Source organism: Lonchura striata, chromosome 7, assembly GCF_046129695.1.
Source record: "Lonchura striata isolate bLonStr1 chromosome 7, bLonStr1.mat, whole genome shotgun sequence".
Taxonomy (NCBI): Eukaryota; Metazoa; Chordata; class Aves; order Passeriformes; family Estrildidae; genus Lonchura; species Lonchura striata.
The window spans coordinates 19,948,172-19,968,470 of record NC_134609.1 but is presented as its reverse complement, the minus strand read 5'-3'; the positions used below and the strand labels follow the sequence as shown (position 1 = coordinate 19,968,470).

Genomic DNA, 20,299 nt, shown 5'->3' with positions numbered 1-20,299 from the left:
AGGGCTGAGTGCAGCCTCCATCACACATCCAGGGACAGGCTGCTCCTGCAGGACTTGCAGAGGCACTTGGACCTCACAGCCTGGGGGGTGCTGGTGTGGACTCCTGCCCTCCAGGAGGAGCTCAGGCACGGTTATAACCACCAATGATGCCTGGCAAGAAACCTCCCCCTGCAAAGGCCTGGCCAGCAGTGGGTATCTTCATGCCAAGGGGACTTGCTTTGCCTCTCTCCCTAGCAAGGCTTTTTGTACCCAGCCAGGGTTTTGCTCAGGCTGTGTTGCTCTGAGCTTGGGCTCCCCCTCCACCTGCCTGTCTATTTTTAGCCTATGCCATACTTTTGCAACCTGCCGTCTGGCCACCTGGATAGAAATCTGGTGAGATTTAATGAATGGAAATGAACAGGAGAAATGCACAGAAGTTCAGCTGGTGTGACCACCAGAGATGGCATTTACCTCTCAGGAACAACTCCTTCTGCCCCCAAAGAGACACTGGAAGCAGCACATCCCCCATGCAGCTCCCTTCTAAGTGTGATCTGCCAGCATAAACCAGTCCCCTCAGTGCTGGCAGCCCCAGCGGAAGCATGGCTGGGGAAAAGGGAGTTTCTTGGGATGTTTTTCCCTCAAGGTTCCTGTTTCCCCCTCCAGCCCTCGTCCATGGATCCTGGCAGCTTTCCCCTACTCCATATAGCTTTGCAGAGGGAGCAAAATGAGTGGCTGGGGCTGAAAAAGTCTGGGAGACAGAGGAAGGCTGAGGAGACAAGGGGGAGGAAGGCTGAGGAGACACGGGCATGGGGAGGCAGGGGTGCCCCCTTGATCCATTGCTGGCACAGCAGCCCTGCTTCCAGCAGTCCTGAAGCAATTTGGGAATCAAATCTGCTGGCAAGGAAGGGAGGAAACCCACAGGGCTGAGTCACTCCTTGAAAGGCATTTGCATCTGGACAAATTCCAGCTGAACCCCCTTCCCACTACCTCTGTGTGGGGTGTCAGGAGTGGCTTACAGGAATGGCCACATCCTTTTCCCCAGGACGGGGCCTCCCCAGCCAGTCACACTCAGCCAGAAACCAGGCAGCATCCACTGCCGACTTTGGCAGGTTTCCATCAGAAGGCAGGAAGGCTTTCCCGGGGGAAAAAGCTGTGCTGGTGAGCAGAAGTGAGCCTGAAGGCAAGTGAGGCTGCAAGCAAGCTGAGCCTCTTCCCAGAAATGGCAAAGTGGGGTGTTGCCTTTCAGCATCTCCTGAAAGAGTCAGACTGGGGCTGGTCCACCATCCAAGCTTTCCATTAGCAAATGGTCAGGATTTGGTATGACAGTCTGCTCTAGGGATTTAGACTAGGAAAGGAGCAGCATGCAAGAAGGATGGAGGACTGGGAGCATCCCAAATTCTGACCCAGCACCTGCAGAAGCTCAAGTTTTTGTCAGGGGTGAAAAAGGGGCTGAGGGAAAGGTTGCAAGGCTGGAGTTACTTACTGGTGGTAGGAATTGGCAGGGGGAGAGGATTCACCCAGAAGGTCACAGGGTGGAAAAAGCGTCTCCAGGAATGAAAGTGCCTCAAAACGGTGTCTAAGAACTTGGTGTTTATTTCCCTTCAGACTCATCATGGGGGAGCTTCTCCCTATGCTCTGCACCCAGGTTGATATTTTCTCAAGGTTTAAATTTCCCTGATGTGCTAAGTCATGCTCCTGCTTGAAAAGACCTTTGCCAGTCTGAGGTACTGTGTGCGGCTAGAGCAGGATGGGCCCTGGGATGGGACCCAGCTCAGGCAGGTACCTCAGGGTGAGATCTTTGTGTTTGTATCCGGATGTGCCATGCACTGTACAGGGCTGGAGCTCTGTGCGCCGTCTCGGTGATGCCCAACCTGCCTTTCCTCCCTCTAGCGGCTGAAATCCCGGCACTTCCCGGGGCTCCCAGAGCCCCCGGCAGCTCCCGGCGCTGGGGCACGGGCAGTAAGGGCACTGCCCCTGCGCTGGGACAATGGGTACGTGCCCCCAGCCCCTACCACCCCTCCAGACAGGGATACTCCTGCCTTCCTCAGGTCTCATCTGAAATAAGACTTTTGCAGAGGTTTTTTTGGATTAGGGACGGCGTTACACGTAAAGGGAAGCTTTCAAGCGTCATGCTGGTTCCCACACTGCGCGATGAGAAATACCAAGGGAAATGCCAGCTCTTCCCTAAGTAATTCCTTTCAGCTAGTCTTGCAATTAGTCCCTTGGAAACAAAAAAATGAAATAAAGATTTTGAGCTTTGCCAGCACTTCTCTTTGCAAACGCTGGTCTCGCCTTGTAACTAGGGCACGGTGGGAGGCGAGAGCAGTTAACTCTTAGCATCAAGCTTTCCTCAGCCACCCCGAGCGGCTGAGACGAGACTGCCCGGGGGCTGCTCGGGGGACAAGGAGCCTGCAGAGGCGACGGTGCCCGGCAGCGAGGGGTGCCCAGTGCCCGGCGGCTCCCCTGCAGCCACTGACCCGGCTCAGGGCACCCTGGAGCTCCCTTTCCCCTCCGCGCCCCAGAAGCGTTTTGCAGGTGTGCGTGAACCACAGGTCTGCTCCTGCGCTTGTGCAGAGAGAGGATGTGGAGAAAGGGGTGTGGAGCTGCTGCTCCCCGAGCCCGGAATCGGTGCCGTGTTCGTCCCGGAAATCCAGCTGGGACCCACCCACTGTTTACAGAGAAGTGCAGTGAATCATCTGTGCGGGGAAGGAAAACACAACAAACGTGGGCCTTTTTAAGCTTTCCGAGCAAGTGGAAGCTGCTAGGAGAGCACCTGAGTGGGAGCAGATCGGGTGTCCTGGGAATAGCTGCTGTGGCTGGCTCTGGAGGGATCCTTATCCTGGGACAGGCACCTGTTTCTACCCCAGCCTGTTAAATAAGGGTGGCCAAACCCATCCCAGCTGGCAGCAGCTGTGCTCTGCTCCCCACAGGCCAGCCCAAGGGGGCTCCAAAGTGGGTTTTCCAGGGAGATGTCCTGGCTGGTGGGGAAGAGGTGGCACTTTACAGCAAATGGCTTTTCTCTAGACGTGAAAGTAGGAAAGCATTGATCTGGAAATGGGTTTGCAATAGCAAGGATGGGGTTACTACCTCTGCCTGAACAAAGGGACCAGAGCCCTTGGAGATGGCCTGGGGTGTTCCACCTGGCTTGCAGAAGAACACAGGCCTGGTGGGGTTCTCTGATATCTCTGCCAACCCCCTGGGCTGTCTTAGGTGTCCTCTACCGCTGGGCAGATGCTCAGGTAGCTAAATCAAGCCCTTGGCATCACACACATAGAATGTTACTTCTGTGTGAAATAAATGAAGTGAGGAAAGGTCTTTGTGTCTACCAAGAGCTGTGTTACCTTCCTGCTGTGGCAGCTGGAGCAACCACTGTCCCACAAATGTAGCTTTTAAGCCAAGCTGCCCAGGGCTGTGCCCCCAGGTCTGTAGCAGAAAGGGAAGTTGGACTCAATTAGCACCTGAAGAGCATTTGGGATGGAATCTTGGCATCATTAGGACCCAACACTGGGAGATGTAAGAGCAGACTGAGGGGAGCTATCAGCAAATAAAGGTCAAGGTAGGCAAATCCAGCAGCTTGGTGTAGCTCTGGGGAATAGCTGGGTGTCTCCTAGAGGTGTACTCTGGGGTCTTCACACTTGCCAGGCACAGAAGGTAAGCAGGGATACAAGAGGAGAAGATCCCTAAAAGCCAGCAGGGACCCTAAAGAGGGGTGGAGACAGCTCTGTATGGGTAGAGAAGAGCTGGCCTGGCACAGGGGCTGCAGCCCTGATGCCACCTTGGCTGCCAGCCCAGCTTTGAGCCCCTTTGGGTTGAGTGAGGAGCTACTGCCAGAGGGAAGAGGGCAGCTGGACCATGTGCAAGGTGTTCAGGTGCAGTAGCTGTGACACTGTAGCAGAGACCCTGAGGAAGTGTGGGTTTGCATCCCAAGTCAGATCTAGTGCCCCTGTCCAAGGGGAAATGTTCTGCACTCATAGCTAAGTTACAGGGATCAGAAAAAATGTGGCCTGATGGGAACACTGCCCTTCAGTACAGATACAGATGTGCCAGCCCTGCATGCTGAGGGAAGGTTTGTGGCTGGAAGGAGCTGGAGCAGCAGAAGGTACTGGAGAAGACAGCTTCTGGCCTGACCCTGTACTTGAAGGCAGCTGAAGGCCCAGAAGTTGGATTTTTTTTTTTTTTTTTTAATGTGCTCTGGGTCTCAGTATGCAAAATCTGTGACCTGCTGCTGTCAGGAGCGGATTGAGGAGTGGCATGTCCTCACGGCAGAGGTGGAAAGCTGTGCAGCTCTGCAGGGACACGGCCGCTGTGGCAGGACCGTGGCTGGCAGTGGGCACTAGAGGGCTGCACACTCCCGTCCTTGCTGCCAGAGGTGTCTCTCACACTGCACAGCCTGGTCTGGAAATGCTGATTAACTTCTGACAGACTCAGTGACCCGGGAGAGATGAAAATAACTTTGAAGAACGGCAGTTTGCCACTACGTGGCCAAGGTAGTGATTTTTCTTCATTTCAGTTGTGCTTTCCCCAAGCTCTGCTGCTGCCAGGACAAAATTGCAAGATGAAAAGAAGTAGTGCATGGGCTTGATGCTGGGGGGTGTGTGATGAGTTTGTCCAATTCTCTTAGTCCCTGAAAGTTTCTCTAGCACAGCCCTTATTCCCAGGGAAGCTGTGTCCTTTGCTGAAGCAGTGAGCTCTTGGGTTGTTTAGTGTAGGTAAGGAGTGGCTGGGGATGGTGCAGGCATGGCTGATCCTGCCTCAGGTCTGGGTGATGCATTGGGTTCTCTCCTAACATGGATTTATATGGAACCTGGCAGCACTGGAAAGGTGTAAAGTGAAAGTGCTCTTACTCTGAGTCATCTAAAGTAGGCTGAGACCTGCCTCATCCTACCTTGTAATAACCACCAAGGTGGGAGGGAAAGGAAGAAAATGACTGGTTTTGTCCTCAGAAATCTTATAAAAATGGAGTGTGAAGAAAGAACTGCAGGAATATCTGTAGGTATTGCTCAGGGCACTGATAAAGTGTAAAGATGAGGAAGGAAAAAGCCAACACTTGCTTGGGAGATTAGGTAAAAATCAACCTGCTCCAGTTGCTTTTGCTGGGAGAGCCCAGGGAGAATGTAGCTGGGTCAGGTGGGAGATATTTTAAGACTGGTATTTTTTTACTGGTTGGTAGATTAATTGTGATGTGGTTTTATAGAAGTATTTGACCTCTGTTTTCTTATGACATGGTGACCACACTTAGTCAGCAATACTGGTGTTGGTGGGCAGGAGGTGAGCAGAGATTCTGCAAACACAAATCCCTTCCCAATGGCAAACTTTCTGGGAGATGGGCTAGCAGATATAAAGGTTATGGGAGTGATATAAGACATAATTGTCCTTTAGTATAGAAGGTATTTGATTTTTCTAGGTAAAAACTCAGATTTGTTGCCTAAATGTGTATGCAATAATTGAAGTGGATGACGTTCTAAACCATTTTTCTGATAAGAGTGTTTTGCTAAGACATCTTGAAAAATACTGTGATCCCAAAGTGACTGGTAACAACTAGTCAAGCATAATGGAAGCTTAACTGGAGCTGAAAGATTGCTACAGGGCGGCTGTAGAGGAATGTGGATGCTGGGCACACTGGGATTCAGAAAACAAAACACAGGTTTGTCACAAGGCTGTAAAAATGTCTTGAAAGGTCTTCTGTTCAGACCTTTCCCAAGTTGCCTGTGTGTGCTCTGCTGCCTGTTGGTTACCTTGTCCAGGAGCTGAGTGATCAGAGAACAGCTGGAGGGGTGTAGGAGTTACTAGTCAGGATTTGCTTTGTAAAAGCACCTTACTGATTCTAGTGGGAAACAAGAGGCAAAGCCAGTATTTTTCTGCTGAATTAAACATTCTTAGTGTGGTGATCCAAATGGGGCCTCCAAAACTACTTGTGGGTTCCTTGTCTAATCTGACTGTCAAAGTATAGAAGAAACTACATAAAACTTGTATTGTCCTAAAAGGGATAATGGGATAGTAAAGACAGAGAATGTGTGCAGGACACCCAGGTACTGTTTTGTGAGTGGAGCAGAAGGGAGAAGGACCTGAATTTTGTTTCATGCCCTGGAATGAGAAAAACAGGAGGGCTGAGAATTGCATGTGGCACGAGCTGGCTCTGAACAAGCAGCAGTGTGGGTGCAGTGGTCAGCAGGGGAACAGCCTGTGTGGGACTGAACACCGGCTGCCTGTGGGAGCCCTGTGGTGCAGGACGTGTGTGCATGTGGATGCAAAAGAAATCCTTTATTTCCTGTTCTGGAGTTCAGCTCTGCAGAACAGGCAGAGACCATTAGACCCCATTGAGTGACCTCTCATCTTTCACAGGCCTTGCAATTTCTTCCTGTTTCTCTTGACATCAGCCCACTGATTTATGCTGAACTAAAGTACATATTTTTTTCCAAAAAAGACAGATCTGAAGACATTGGGAAATGAGAAAACCAACATTTCCCCTGATAATTTGTTCTACTAGTTAACCACTGCCACTCTTTTCCTGTTTCTTATTTTTCATTTCAGTCTGTCTGATTTATGATGCTAAACATTAGTTTGTGTTATAGATATCGGGAATAAATCAAAATGCCCTCTAGAACAATACCTGCTTTCTTTTTGGAATGTGGGATATGGTAATTAAATCTCTTCAATTTGTCTTGGTTTTGCACAAGGCTGGGGTTTAGTGCTATTGCTGCTGGGGAAAAAGCAAATCCCATCCTTCTCTCTTAGCTGGTTTGTGCCTTCCACCTCACACCTTGTAATGCAGCAGGGCAGGGAACTGGTTCTGTTGAAATATATAAACTTTTTGTTGCCTTGGGGTTATTTGGAGTTTTCAGTCTATTCACCACAGGGCTGTAAAGATGCCTGATGGTGTGGTGCTGAGCCCAGCATAGTGAAGAGGCTGGAAGAGTTCCAGGTGGGATATTTTTGCAGCAGAGCCCACTTTTAGGGACCAAACTGCCACCAAAGACTTTTGCTCAGGGATGCTTTTCCAGTCCCCCAAGTTAAAAGCAAAAGGCCACTGTGTTTGACCAGTGCCAAGCACAGCCAGCCCTGTGTGCAGGGCTGCTTAAGAAACAGAACCAGAACAGTTACAGATGATAATGAAGCAATCAAGGTTTTTGAGTGTATGAAAGTGAAAAATGCTTTCCTTGCTTGTCAAGAGGATGGCTTTGCTTCCTTGACTTTGAAAAGCCACATCTGCTCACTCTGAGGGCAGAAATATAGAAAGAGCAAGCATGTACTGCAAATGTACACACTGATCCTCTTGGAGGGTTTGGCTGACAGGGAGAGGGAACACAGACAAACCATTTAAAATAAATGTTTCTTGCAGGATCAACCCAGCTAAGGCAAAGGTGAATTAACTTACAGAAACTCAGTTAATTGAAAGCCCAGATGAGCTGGAGCTATTGGCGAGAAAATGCAGGAAGATTTTGTTTCTACACATACATGCTCATGTCAGTCAAAACAATCTGGATTAGCAAAAAATCTATATAACAAACCAGGGAAAATGACTTTGATGGAAGTGGGGAAGGTGTGCTTACAGTACCAGGAAGGAGAGCTGAGGAAGTGACAACCTTTAGCAGAGGGCAGAGAGCAATGAGCTGTCTTGCACAGCTGTGACTGATAAGGAACACAGATGAAACTAATTGATTGGATTGATTATATTCTTCTTGTTACAAGTTAAATTCTTCCCTAAGAAGGAATTAAAGGAAATTCCTTTGGCACAGTGGAGGGAAGTGTAGGAATACCTGCCAAGTTATAACCTTTACATTTTTGTGGCCCATTTAATGAAACTGTAAATGATTCATGCTTTGTGTGGCTCAACTCTACCATCTCATAGTTTTAAAAGAAGAAATGCCTTCTAGATGAGTTTATGCTGCATCATGTTTTGCATTTTAAAAAATCCTCAAATTCCTCTAGGCAATTACATGAAAACAGATTTTATAGAGTTTTGGGGTTTTTAAATAAACAAGATAAATAAATATTAATAATTAATATTAAATATTAATTAATATTAAATATTAATAATTATAATTAAGTTAATTATAAACTGTGGCTGTTGCACAATATAAAAATAAAGGCATAGCTGAGCTCCAAACCATTTCTTTATCAGAGATGATATTCAGATAATCAGACTCAGCTAACCTGTTGCAAATACTGACCTTGTACCTACAAAGGAAGTTTCTAAGGATTAAAATGCCAATGGGTGTTTTGGAAGGTCACTCATATTTCCCAATGCTTACTTTAAAATTGCGCTAGTTTGTCTTAGCTCAGGGTTTGACCTCTGGATCATCACAGGGTGTTTCTGTAGATGCCAGAGTCAACAGTTCATCACTAAGTGAAAAGTAAGACACTGAGAAAAAGGCCTAAGGGTGTCCCAGGGTTGTTCTGCAGTGTCACTCTGGAAGGTTTGGTCGGAAGCAGGAAGCTGTGGTGGAGAGAGCCTGTTTTAGCAATACTCAGAATGATGAAAACATGAAGTAGAGCATGGGGGAAACCATCTCTCCTTTTTAGCCAAGCTGCAGATACTGAATGTATGTACATCTAGTGATAATATTCAATAGTGGGAGAAGAATTGGCATAAAGAAAGTTGCCTCAATTTTCTCTCTGACAGGTGTCACTGGAGATTTAAGTGTGCTTATGTTCTTCTACTATTTGATTTACCAATTTAACTTAGTTGTCACTATGCTCTGCTAATCCAACATTTGCAAAAAGAAGCTTTATTTCTTCAAACTCAGTACTCCATTTTGCTGCCTGATTACCCTGGTCACTACAGTGTATTCACATATAATCGCCATGAAATGTGACTCCAACTGGCATAAGTACACCTGAAACCACTTTGAAGCTACCAGCTCAGAAATCCCCAACAGTGTGGCCCTGTGGAGCAGAATTTGGTAAGGTATATTTGCCTATTTGTGCATATGGCATGTACGTTTAGGCACCTGTCTTGTAGCCTGCAAAATTGACATGAGAGTCTTTTGCAGCAGTTTGTGCACCTAAATTGCACCAGTTCCTGGCCATCTCTCCTCTGCTCACTCGTACTTAAGGTGGGTCACTGAGGACATGTTGCCAGAAGAGCAGGATTTATAGCTTAATTTTTTCCAGAAGCCTGTCCACTGTTCAAGGGCATTCAAATGTTTCATCCAGAGCCCACACAGTGGCCTGAAACTGTTTGTGAGGTGTGTTTGTTAAACTGTCGTAAATTTGGATGGGATGGGGAGCACTAGAAAACAGAGTCAGGGTTAAAAGTTATCTTGAGGAATGGTCTCAGGAATGCACTGATGAATGGCACAGAGAATTACAGTGAGTTAACAAAATGCACTGCAAGACTGTCAGGTGGAGATTGACTGTTCAGCAACAGTTCTGCCAGAAAGGATCTGCAGGTCATGTCAAATCTGAACTGTCTGTGAGGGGAGAACCCCCTCTTCCTCCTGTGTGAACAGAAGTTTGTCCTTCTGGGTATGAGGATAGATATTTATGCTGTAGTGGGGCTCCTGTGGGAGTATGATGAAAGGTTTGCACTTTGTTCTTCGGGAAAGCTGTGAATTTCTCGAGGGAATTCAGATGAGAGCTATTAGTGGTGTGCTGTAGCAATACTTGATCTTTTTTAAGCGGAAATGGTTCTGGCCAACACCCTGTGCTGTCCAGTTTTGTGCATTTCTAGCATTGATGGGGCTGTAGACATCCAAGGAAGAGGCTGTGACTCATCCCTGATATCTGATATGGGGCAGGATGGGGGAGCTGGCTGGAGTGCTGGACTGGGAGGATGTTCTAAAGCATACAAGGCTCTGGGAAGGCAAGATGTGTGCTACACTTGTTGACCTATGCCTGTAAAAAAATTAATGTAACAAGATTCAGTGTGATTCTTAATGAAAAAGGAAGTTTAGTTTAAAGAGAACTTATTTTCCTCACTCACTGTCACATGTTTTACTCATGTTTTTACATCCTTATGCTTTTGGATTCCAAGGGTCAAAACCCATCAGGACTGCTTGCATAACACTGAGGATGTGCTGCTGGCTTTTAAATCCTTGTTCCATATTTTGGGTTCCTTTTGATGATGCTAGATCTAGTTTCTGAGCTGGTTTGAATAAATTTTTAGAATGTAATTTACTTAAGAGGTCCAGTTATTGCAGTGAATTTGCCTCCCTAAGAATCTTGCTTCTTCCTCCATAGGTCTCAGACAAGGTGGCAACAACTTTTCCTATTAACATCCAAACATCCAGCTCTCTTCTGCTTTTACAAAGCCTGTTCCCCTCTCACCAAGCTGTGATGATGCTTTTTCCTCACTGAAGTAACAGCTGTGAGGCTCCCTGGCTTCTAGGTGAATTGGCTGGGCCTGCAGACCTATCTGGTTACTAAATAAAAAGCCCTTTAAAGAAGATTTGCTAGTGTGTGCCACTTTTGATATATAGCCTTCCATTTGTTCACTCACAGACATGGAACTTAGATTAAAAGTAGTAAAAAGTCAGTGTAAGGGGGTTTACTGAGTGATTGCATGTCTAGCTTTTGAAATATAACAGTGTTTCCTCATTTTGGCCAGACATCACACGTCCTGTCTGCTTACCTCTGATGGAGGCTGTGACTCTTATTCCCCTGTCCCAGCAGGCATTTCCCTGTTAATTATTCTGAAAGCTGAGCAGTTCCTAGCTTCATCAGAACTCTGTGAAAGAATGATAATATTTAAGGCTGATTCAGGAATCCCCTCAATCTTTGCAAAAGAAATATCTTTAAAAGAGCTTGGTCACAGCATAACATGTAAGTAGAAGAAGATGAGAAAGGTCTGGCAACTTGGTTAGCTAACTGAACCTACCAACTAAAATTTTTGTTGCTTGTTAAGCAGATAGCAACACGGTCATGTTGTGGAGAAAAGGCCAGAGAAACAGTGATAAGCTGCTGCAGGAAAGTCCTTTTCATTGCCTGCTAGCAGTGGATTGTCCCTCATATTTTCTTTCTGTTTTTTGACCTTTGTGTCAAGAATGATTAATCTTTACAGAAACAATCAGCAATTAACAGGAAATTAAACCAGAGACAGCCTCCATGGAAAGGGAGCATCAAGGATAGGAATTAGCTTTAGTGAATGTTAACATCATGGATGTCTGCTGAAGAAGCCACAGGTGAAGGCCATTTCCATTTTTAATTTGCTTAAGCTATAAACCAGACTTTTTATCGTAGTCATGACAAAGGAATTTTGTGTGTGTGGTTACATGGCAATTGCCAATGAAACTTTAAGCATTGAGAGACCCGGAACTGACAACTTTAAAGTACTTAAATAAATAAAAGGTAGGGAACAGAATAGATGGAATTTAACTGACCAAGACTGATTTGAAGTTTTCCATGAAAATGGTTGTGGGAATGGGCATGTGTGTCAGGAGAATAGTTAGTGTTAGTTAAAGTGAGCAAACTATGTACTGATTAGTAAATGTTTATTAATGTAGTAGAATTATTATGTGCAGACAGATATTTTCTACACACTGTGTCCCCTTGACATATCAGTGCAGTGCTGCCAGCTTTTTGTCCAGTCAAAAAAGGGAACTGGTGTGTTAGCTGAGTTCCGCATTGCAATTCCCTGGGTGAAGCAAGCTCTGAAAACCACAAATACTTCACAACCTTGAGATACAAACCCTCTCCACTGATTAAACTGTTATTGCAGTTGAAAGTAGTACCATAAATATTCTCTCCAGATGTTTGCCTAAGAAGTCTTGCTGCATGTGCTGCATGTCAAGGTATCAGTGTCTGCTTGGTAAAGGAGGTGTAAATTGGTTCTTGCAAGGCACAGCAGGGAGTATCTGATCTGATAACATCTGGGAATTAGTGAAAAAGGGAGAGACTCTCCAGAAAGATGGAAGGAAAGGAAACCAGGAATGCCAGGAAAGAAGTGTCTGTATCTCAAGTATGCTGTAATTTGTGCTGTGCCTAAACCACACAGCAAATTGGTGATGAAGGGAACAAAGCAGCTGAGGCAACCCCAGCCAGGAAGCTGAGTGTGGAAGTGCCTGGAAGAGTACATCACCCTGATGAGTTTACACAGGCCTGGCTCAGACATGTTCATGTAAGGTGCTGCCATGCTTCTGGCTGTGTGCTCAGGTGTATGATTCAGTCAGAGGAAACCAGCCTAAATCGAAAGAAAACATTAGTCTGGTTCCAAAATAAGTGTTTTTCTACTTAAAACCCCCCAACCTGCATAGTGGTCAGCAGTCTCCTTTACATGTGCAGCACAAAGAATAATGGCTGCCTATATCAGAGCACTTCCACATGAGAATGGGCTTTATCCCTTCCAGCAGTTCCACAGCATTTTTAGTATCTGTGTTCTCCCAGGAAAAACAATGAAAATCTTTAAACATTTCCTTTCTGAGCATTGACCCTGAAGCCAGTGGCACATCAGTGTGTATCTGAGAAAACCACTGTGATAGGTTTTTCCTTCCCTCCTGGGCAACAATGAGTGATGGCATGTGTGTGACTATTGATAGAATAACTGAATTTACTGTCTGGATAATGATCTGCTATTATTAAATTGACTATAACAACTTAAAAAAAGGTATGCTAATAAATATTGGTTGATCTGTTTCCATACGGACTAGGTCCTGTACTGGGGAAAAACCAATTTACATCACTTAATCTCAAGGGGGGAGCTTATGACAATTACCAGTCTTTGCTCTTAATTGTCACTCCCTGTGGTTCATTAGCAAAATCTTCTTTTTTCAGCCTCACTGCTTGTGTTTGCTTTTATTCTTGTACTTAGAGTTACAGGAGAGTTTCACAGTCTTCTGCCACTTCGGAACTCCATCCTTACTTCCCATGATAAACAGCTTCACCCTACCATCACCAGTGCTGGAATTGGATGTTCTGCCAAAGCTGCTCTGTATCCAACTCCCTGGTTGTCTTTTAGAAACTCTTTATGACTCCAGGTGACTTAACTGTAGAAATGCCCCCATGTCTATTGCCATTTTCCACAGTTAAAGTATTAAACTTGAAAGACAAAGCAAATGTTTATAGGACTTCAATTTCATCTGCTCTTTCAATGTGTTATAAAAATATTTCTGGAATTCCTGGATAACATTGGGCATGAAACTTTAACACTTTATTAATGGTACTTCATATATACACTACTGTTTTTTCAAACAAATCTATATGACAACAAGTCAAACTGTTCTTCATTTGTTACTCAAGAATTTACACCCAGCAAAAAGATGGATTTATTGTAGTGTTGTGCATAGTGGGTCTAGAAGTGTGTTGTCAAACAGTAGGATTCACTCCAGAAAACATGATAGTCATAGGTGGTCCCTGGGGCAGAGAGCGTGCAGCTGAGGGCAGGATTTGTGTCGGAGGGGCTCAAGCAAGGAAGAAGGTGTGTGTTGTGATATCAGCCAGTGTTTTAAGCTTTTGAGGCTGAGTTTAAGAGATCAGGAATTGCATGGCTCAAAGCCTTTGAAAAACAGACTGAGGGATGGGCATGATGAAAGGGGTGGGGGGTAGGGTGCATAGCACAGGGCAGACTCAGATATTCAGGTGCTCAAGAAACATTTTCTTATTTTGTCCTGTGTTGTATTGTGTTGTTCAAGTTATTCAGTTTCTTTAGATGGTTTGATCCTGTACCCCCAAACAAATGATTCTGTCCTCCCTTACCTCCTCCCATTCAAATGTCAGTCTTGTTCCTCTTCCACCCCCAGCCCTCATCCTGGGGCCTGCTTGTCACTCCACAGTCCTTCCCCTCCATCCGGAAAGTTCCACGAGCCCCTCGAGTGATGGGCTGGGCACTGGGCCCCCTCCCCTGCAGTCCCCCCATTGGTGCCCACTCCTGCCCATTTTTCCTGCCCCACTCCCATCTACCTCTCCATTAGTCTGTGGGAACACCATGCCCCTGTTCCTCCCGTTTAAACGTTGCTGCACAGCTCTGTTCGGGGCTCTAGTTGGCTCTTCTCTGCTGGATTGTTTGAGCTTTTCAGTAAACCTGGACTGTGAACCCCAGCGAGAGTCAGGTCCTTCGTTCTGTCTTCATGGCCAAGGTTCTCTGGTGCTCTAGGGCTGAACCCAAAGCTGCCCTCCTCACCCCGCTGGGGCACAGGAAGGTGGCCCCTGCTGTCTGCAGTGCCAGCGAGTGTCCTGCTACTTCTGCTTTGAGCCTTTCCCAGGCCAGCCTAACGTAGTGGGTGAGAAGAGACGTGGGGTGGGTCACTCCTTTTCATTTGAGTCGGCTGTCTCCTGGTGAAAAACATCAGGAGAACAGTGGCTTTGGTCATCTCCACTCTTAGGCAAAGTGCTAAACAAAAACCCCAATACATAACTATAAGGGATATCTTCTATCTGTGCAATACCTACTTTGAACTGCTAAAGCAACTTTTTGATATTGCTAGTTTTTACAGACTAAATATGTGAATTTACACAGAATATTACAGATAGGAGTACTGGCATTCTCTAAGCAGGCAGGTCTGGTTCTTCAGGTTGCTTAGTCCAAGATTTTGTCCAAAATGTTTGTCAGGTGGTGGTGCAGGACACGGGATTCCACTCGAGATGCCTTTTCTGGGGGAAGTCCAGGCACAGAGAGAATCTTGCATAGCAGGCTGAGGATGGGCAGGCACAGGGTTTAGTGGCGATTTGGAAAAAGTTACTCCCCAGTAACTTTTTTCAGCCTCCCCACATTGTCTTGTGGCTCTGGAGATGGATGCGCAGCCTGGATCTTCTTCCAGAGGCGATGCAAGCCGCACAGCCCGGAGCTAGGTGGCGGCCCGTGGCGCTTTGCTCGCGGGACGCTTCTGCCCGTGGACGGGACCCGCGGGCGTGGCTGTCGGGACGGGCCCCGCGGGCTGTCGCTGTCCCCACCCGTGGACGGGCCCCGCGGGCTGTCGCTGTCGCTGTCCCCGCCCATGGACGGGCCCCGCGGGCTGTGGCTGTGGCTGTTCCCACCCGTGGACGGGCCCCACGGGCTGTGGCTGTCCCCGCCCGTGGACGGGCCCCGCGGGCTGTCGCTGTCCCCGCCCGTGGACGGGCCCCGCGGGCTGTCGCTGTCGCTGTCCCCGCCCGCGACACCGGGAGCGCCGGGGGCGGGGCCCGTCCGAGCGCACCAATCAGAGAGCGGCAGCGCGGGCCGGGGAGCGGCGCGCGAGCGAGGCGCCAAACAACCCTTCCTCCCTCGGACGCGGAACGCCGCTCCCGCCCTGCGCTCCCCAGCAGCCAATCACAGACACGATCACGCTGCCCGCTCCGCCCCCGGCGGGAAGGAACCAATGGGAGACGCAGCTGCTTTAGCCTCTCAGCCAATCAGCGCCTGGAGGCATTGGAAAAAAGGAAGAGCGGAGCCCGTTAGCTCCCGCCCGTGCCCCGAGGCCGCGCTGGGCGTTCCGGCCGCGCTGGGCGTTCGAGCCGCGCTCCGGGCGATGCTGCCAGGGGCGGCCGCTCCCCTCCGCCGCTCGGGCCCCGCTGTGCCGCCCGTGCCATGACCCGACCGCTCGGCGAGGGGCTGCCGTCTCCGGGCCCTCCCTTCGCCATGTCCCGCCGCCATGTTACGCCGGCGGCCGCGGGCGGCGAGGCGGCCCAGGACTGCAGGTACGGGCGGGGCGCGGGAGAGCGGCGGTCGCGGCCGTCGCCGGGCCCCGAGCCCGCCGAGCGGGACGGCTCCGCTGCCGGCGGGCGCCGCGCTGCCCAGGGCGGGCGGCAGGGCTCGGCTCGGCGGGCGTTACCGGGAGCATCGCCGGGAGGTTCCATGCTCCTCACGGAACCGGCGCCTGGTGCCGCTGGGCGTTGGCCGGCGGGTCTGGCAGCGTCCCGAGTCTGAAGGAGCGTCCGGCTAAGTTTGGCCGGCATTTCCAGCGCGCCCTTCAGAATCCCGGGGTCGTCCCGCGTGTGCCGCCCCTGCCCCGGCGTTTCCCAGCCCGCCCGTAGAGCCGGGCGGCGTCGGCGGTTCGGCTCTAACCGGGAGCTGCGGGTGTCGGTTCAGCCCCCGAACCCGCTCCGGCGGGACTGCGCCTAACGGTGCTGGCACTGCCCAGGGAAAACACTGCTGTCAGCGACGCTGCCTTTAGACCTGACAAACTTGCCTGCCAACTAGAAATTCAGATTTTGACAACGATTTGAGGCTTCTCAGAGGCTGCTGTTTTTTGCCCAATGAGACAAGTCATAATTTTCTTAGGCTATTAGTTGCACCTTACTTTGTTCAGATCCTTGGTTTTGATGGCACTGTCATTTAAATGAAGGGGACAGGGTGAAAGTTTACTTTTTCAGTCTTACTTTTTGCCCAAGAAACTCAAACGAACCGGCAGTTTCGGTTTTGTTGCAGGTGTCTAAAAGGCTGAGGTTTTCTATGTGAGTTTCTGTTTTGGCTGGTTTTATTATGATTTTTTTTTTCTTTTTACAGAGCTTTTCAAGATGCTCTATGTCATCAAATGTAGTAGCTTATTCCTATGTTATGGGAATTTGCTATCTCTTAGCTATTCCTAGTGTTTCCAATACAGCTTTTTAAAAGCATAGTTTTTATCCAGCCAGGGATTACCACGAATGTGGCTGTAAACAATAATTGCTTTTACCAAATGCTCAGGGGGTTGTTTTTTTAAGACAAGTGAAAGTATTTCCTCCTTCCTTCCTTCCATGCAGGCTTAGTTTAGGGGCGTAGTTAGTGTTCTTAGTTTTGGAAGGCCTGGAAGGTCTGTTAGGTTCATCTCCTTGCTGTGCAGCTTTTTTCTTTGGTCGGGTGAGATAATGTATTTATGGGCATTATGTTTTCTTTTGGATTTTTAGTGGGCTCCTTGGTGTCTCAGTCGAGCTGAGATTTCACAAAATATGGTGTGATAATTTTTATTTGAGATAAAAGGTCTTGCTGAATGTAAAATATATTGCTGAAAAGTGTTAACCAGAGCTGTATAGTGGTTCAGAAAGATACATTAAACAACTGTGATTTTTGTGTTAGCAAAAGATTGAAGCACAGTAACCTACTAAAGTGTGGAGATTCTCCTGGGAATGGTTTGTGAACAGTTATGGCCCCATTCACATAGAAAATCACATTTCTCCTACTTTCACATGTATGTGAAAAGCAAGTTGGATGGGCCAGTTCTTTTCCATGATCTTCCTTGTACTGTATTGAATTCTTTATTTTTTTCTTTTCCTCACCCTTTGCTTTTGTCTGAAGTTTCTGGTACACTTCCTTGTCTGAGACACAATACAGAACCTTGGCTGGACAGTTCCTAGCCCTTGCACTCCAAAAAGCAGAGTTACAAATGCAAAGGAGAAAATATTGGTGGATAAGCCTTTCCAAAGAAGCCCAGCTCTTCATTAAAATTAAACTTGAGGAAGAAGAGAAGTGCCTTCATTCCCTGTTGTTTTGTAGAAGGCTTTGTATAATTATGGAATAAACAGAAATTTTGTTACAAAGCTGGATTTTTAATAAAAGACAGCAAAAAGAACATTATGGCAAGGACATAAGCAGTCATTTGGAAGCAGTGGCTGTGGAAACAAGGACAGAGATGACAGAAGGCCTTGGTTTTGGTTTTGTTACGAGCTGTCCATGAAGGTCAGAGTAACTGAGGTTCTTGTTAATGGGTCCCTTGGGGCAGATTAGAGAGAAAGAACATTGATATGCACACATAGGGTTTATTTTGGGATAATTTGGTTGCAATGGAAATGAGGTATGTAGCCATTTTGGTTATTATCTCTAGTAATTTGACAATATAAAAGTATAAAAATACCACTTAAGGAAATATATAAGGAAAAGAAAGAAAAAGCAAGGATAGGAGCAGATTACAGAGATATGACCAGCATGGATCCAGTGATGAGACTTGATTGTAGCGATTCTGATGTCTGCTGGTCAAAGTGATGCTTGCAGTCAGGGATGTAGGAAGCCCCCAAAATACAGAGTTCAGTGGGTTAATGGATGTTCTGGTGGGAATGCCCAGGTACCTCCCTTGGAGAGGGTGGATGTAACACTGTCTGTTGAAAGGCCCCAGGAATTAGTCTAGTGGCACTTCGGGGGGGTCTTTGATGGTTTATGACCCCATCTTAGACTGGTGTTTTGGTGTATCTCACATCATGTTTTCTCACATTATGCCTTGTCAGAAGGGATAAATACCTTCAGTCTAAGTGTGAATATCCCAGTACCTCCCCCTGGGTGGGGGGTGTTGTTTTACACCTGAGCCAGTTGTGTAAGGGAGGACACTGGCATGATGAAAAGCATTTTCCCACCTCTGCAGTGGCTGTGCCTTACCAGCCTTGTCGCTTATCTGGCTCAAGCCCCAGCTTGTTTTGTTGTGGTCATCCTCCTGTGGTGGGTGTGCACCCTCTCCTGGTCTTAGGCAGATCAGAGATTTCAACAGCACACACAGAAACCCCCTCCTTCTCCCCTTCCAGGGGGGATGCAGACCTGGGCCGCAGCAATATTGCTTGTTTGAGTCAATGACCTTTAACATTTCTGTCCCTCGAGATGTAGGTGCAGAGAGGAATTTGGGTGGTGGCTGAAGATGAGATGTGGCCTGCCAGCAGTGCTTCATGTACAGATGGGGCTTTAATGGGGAAGAAAGAAGTACAGTCGCTTAGTTAGGAAAATAGGAAGGGTTTGGAAGGATACAGTGTGGAAAGCTCTAGGCACCTGATGATTTCACAGCTTGAGAGCAGTGCAAGCAAGCACCGGGTGTGTCCTGAGGAATGCGAGGTGGAGAGGGCTTTGCTGTGAGCAGGTGAGGCCAGTGTGGAGTACAGAGAGGTCTAGGGCAGAAAAACAAATGGGTCAGCAGCAATAACAGTGAATAAACTTGCATAAACCAAGTCTTTGGTTCTTTTGCTGAACTGAAATGTGGGGATCCTGTGTGCTGAATTTTTTCTTTTATTTGAAAGTAGCTGAGAGATATAAGTAGCAATAGTTAGGCCATGAGCTGAACTTTACTTGAACTACAGAGTTCTCTTGAGTAAGTCAGAGATGGAGTATAGCAAAACCTGGGGCTAACAACCTCAACATTAACAGTTGTTAGACTAGACAATGTTAATGGCTTAAATATTACTTTAAAATTAATAGCTGGCGTGGACAGCCCATAAGTAGTGGTACATGAACAGTAACAACCATATTTACAACATGGACCACAGAACCAACTGAAATTCCCCTTGAAACAACGTAAGAGGGTGTGAATATGACCACAGAGCACCACTGAGTAGCAAAACAGTGAACCAGTGAAGACTGACAAGACCCCAGACCCTAAAATCACTATTGGTCTGGACTGCTGGGTAGTTCACATTGCCCAGGGATTTCTGTTTGTGGTCCCTTTTTTGAGGCACAAGTCAGACTGAGCTGGGACAAGCTGCAGGCAATCTCTGGCAAGTAGTTTCTCTGCTTTCTTTGTTCAGCCAAACCCAGTTTTGTGCACTCACAGATACCGTTTACAGGTTACTTTTCACTGAGTTACAATATATTCATGTATCAGTGCTTGCCAGTATCCTGATTTAAAAAGTATCAGTGCATTATAAACAGCCTTTTGTATTTCTGTAGGTGCTAACAATGCAAAATCTGTGTCAGAAAATGCATAAGCGAGGTTACAAGCTTAAAGAATGATTCAAAATTAGATCCAAATTAATTTAATTTTGTACAAGTGAGCAGTGGGTTCTTCTGGCCTAAACTTCAAAAATGGTTACTGAGTCTTTGGGGACGCAATCATCTATGGATACTTTAATATGTTGGCTCAGTTTTTGGAGTAAGTAGGTTTGCCTTAGTTGTCACTGTTGCTCAGGCAATAAGAATGTAACTTTGCCTTGGAAGGTACAGAAAGAGGACAAAACTTGGAGCCTGCCTCTGCTGTTCTTACAACAGCGTGAGCAATTTTTCTCACATCAATACTTTGCTTGAACTTTGCGACACTTCCAAAGCTGGCACTCAGTATAGCCTTCAAGTCATTAGCGAGCTGTGTGGAGGAAGAGGAAGATACCAAATTCACAGATTCTGATGTAATTTGTTTTTGAGCCAGTCTACCCATTTTTAGAAGCAATAATCTTCAGTGGAGAATGTCCTGGTGTTCTTATGTCCCACTTGTTTTTTTCCAGAGAAAAACCCTCTGATTTAAAGCTAATAATTACCTTGTAGGTGGCTGTGGGCTGCTGTCTCTGTTGGAAGCTGGGTGAGATGCTACCTTGAGTCAGCAGCTCAGAGTGATGGTGGACATGGGGAGGTTGCTAAATGACATAATGTCATCACACAATGTGCTGGTGAGGTCTCACCTAGAATACTGGGTGCAGGTGAGGTCAGTCCCATTCAGGAAAGTTATGTTTAAGGTGGAAGGGTGGTTAAGATTAACTGGGATTACAAAGAAAACAGTTTGAGTGAGGAAACTGCCAGTTTAACTTCATT

General features: G+C 47.2%; 1 protein-coding gene across 2 annotated transcripts in view; it reads left to right on the top strand.

Annotated features, from left to right (window-relative positions):
- The window catches only part of SLF2 (SMC5/6 complex localization factor 2), a 61,416-nt gene that overhangs the window by 16,891 nt on the left and 24,226 nt on the right, over positions 1-20,299 (top strand). The window contains exon 1 of one of the 2 annotated variants that reach the window (XM_021536349.2): positions 15,310-15,528. The exons of the other annotated variant lie outside the window; for it this stretch is intronic. Coding sequence (XP_021392024.2) covers positions 15,419-15,528 — 110 coding nt within the window. The 5' untranslated portion in view covers positions 15,310-15,418. Of the gene's footprint in view, positions 1-15,309; positions 15,529-20,299 lie in introns of those variants that run through there. 2 annotated transcript variants of the gene reach the window in all.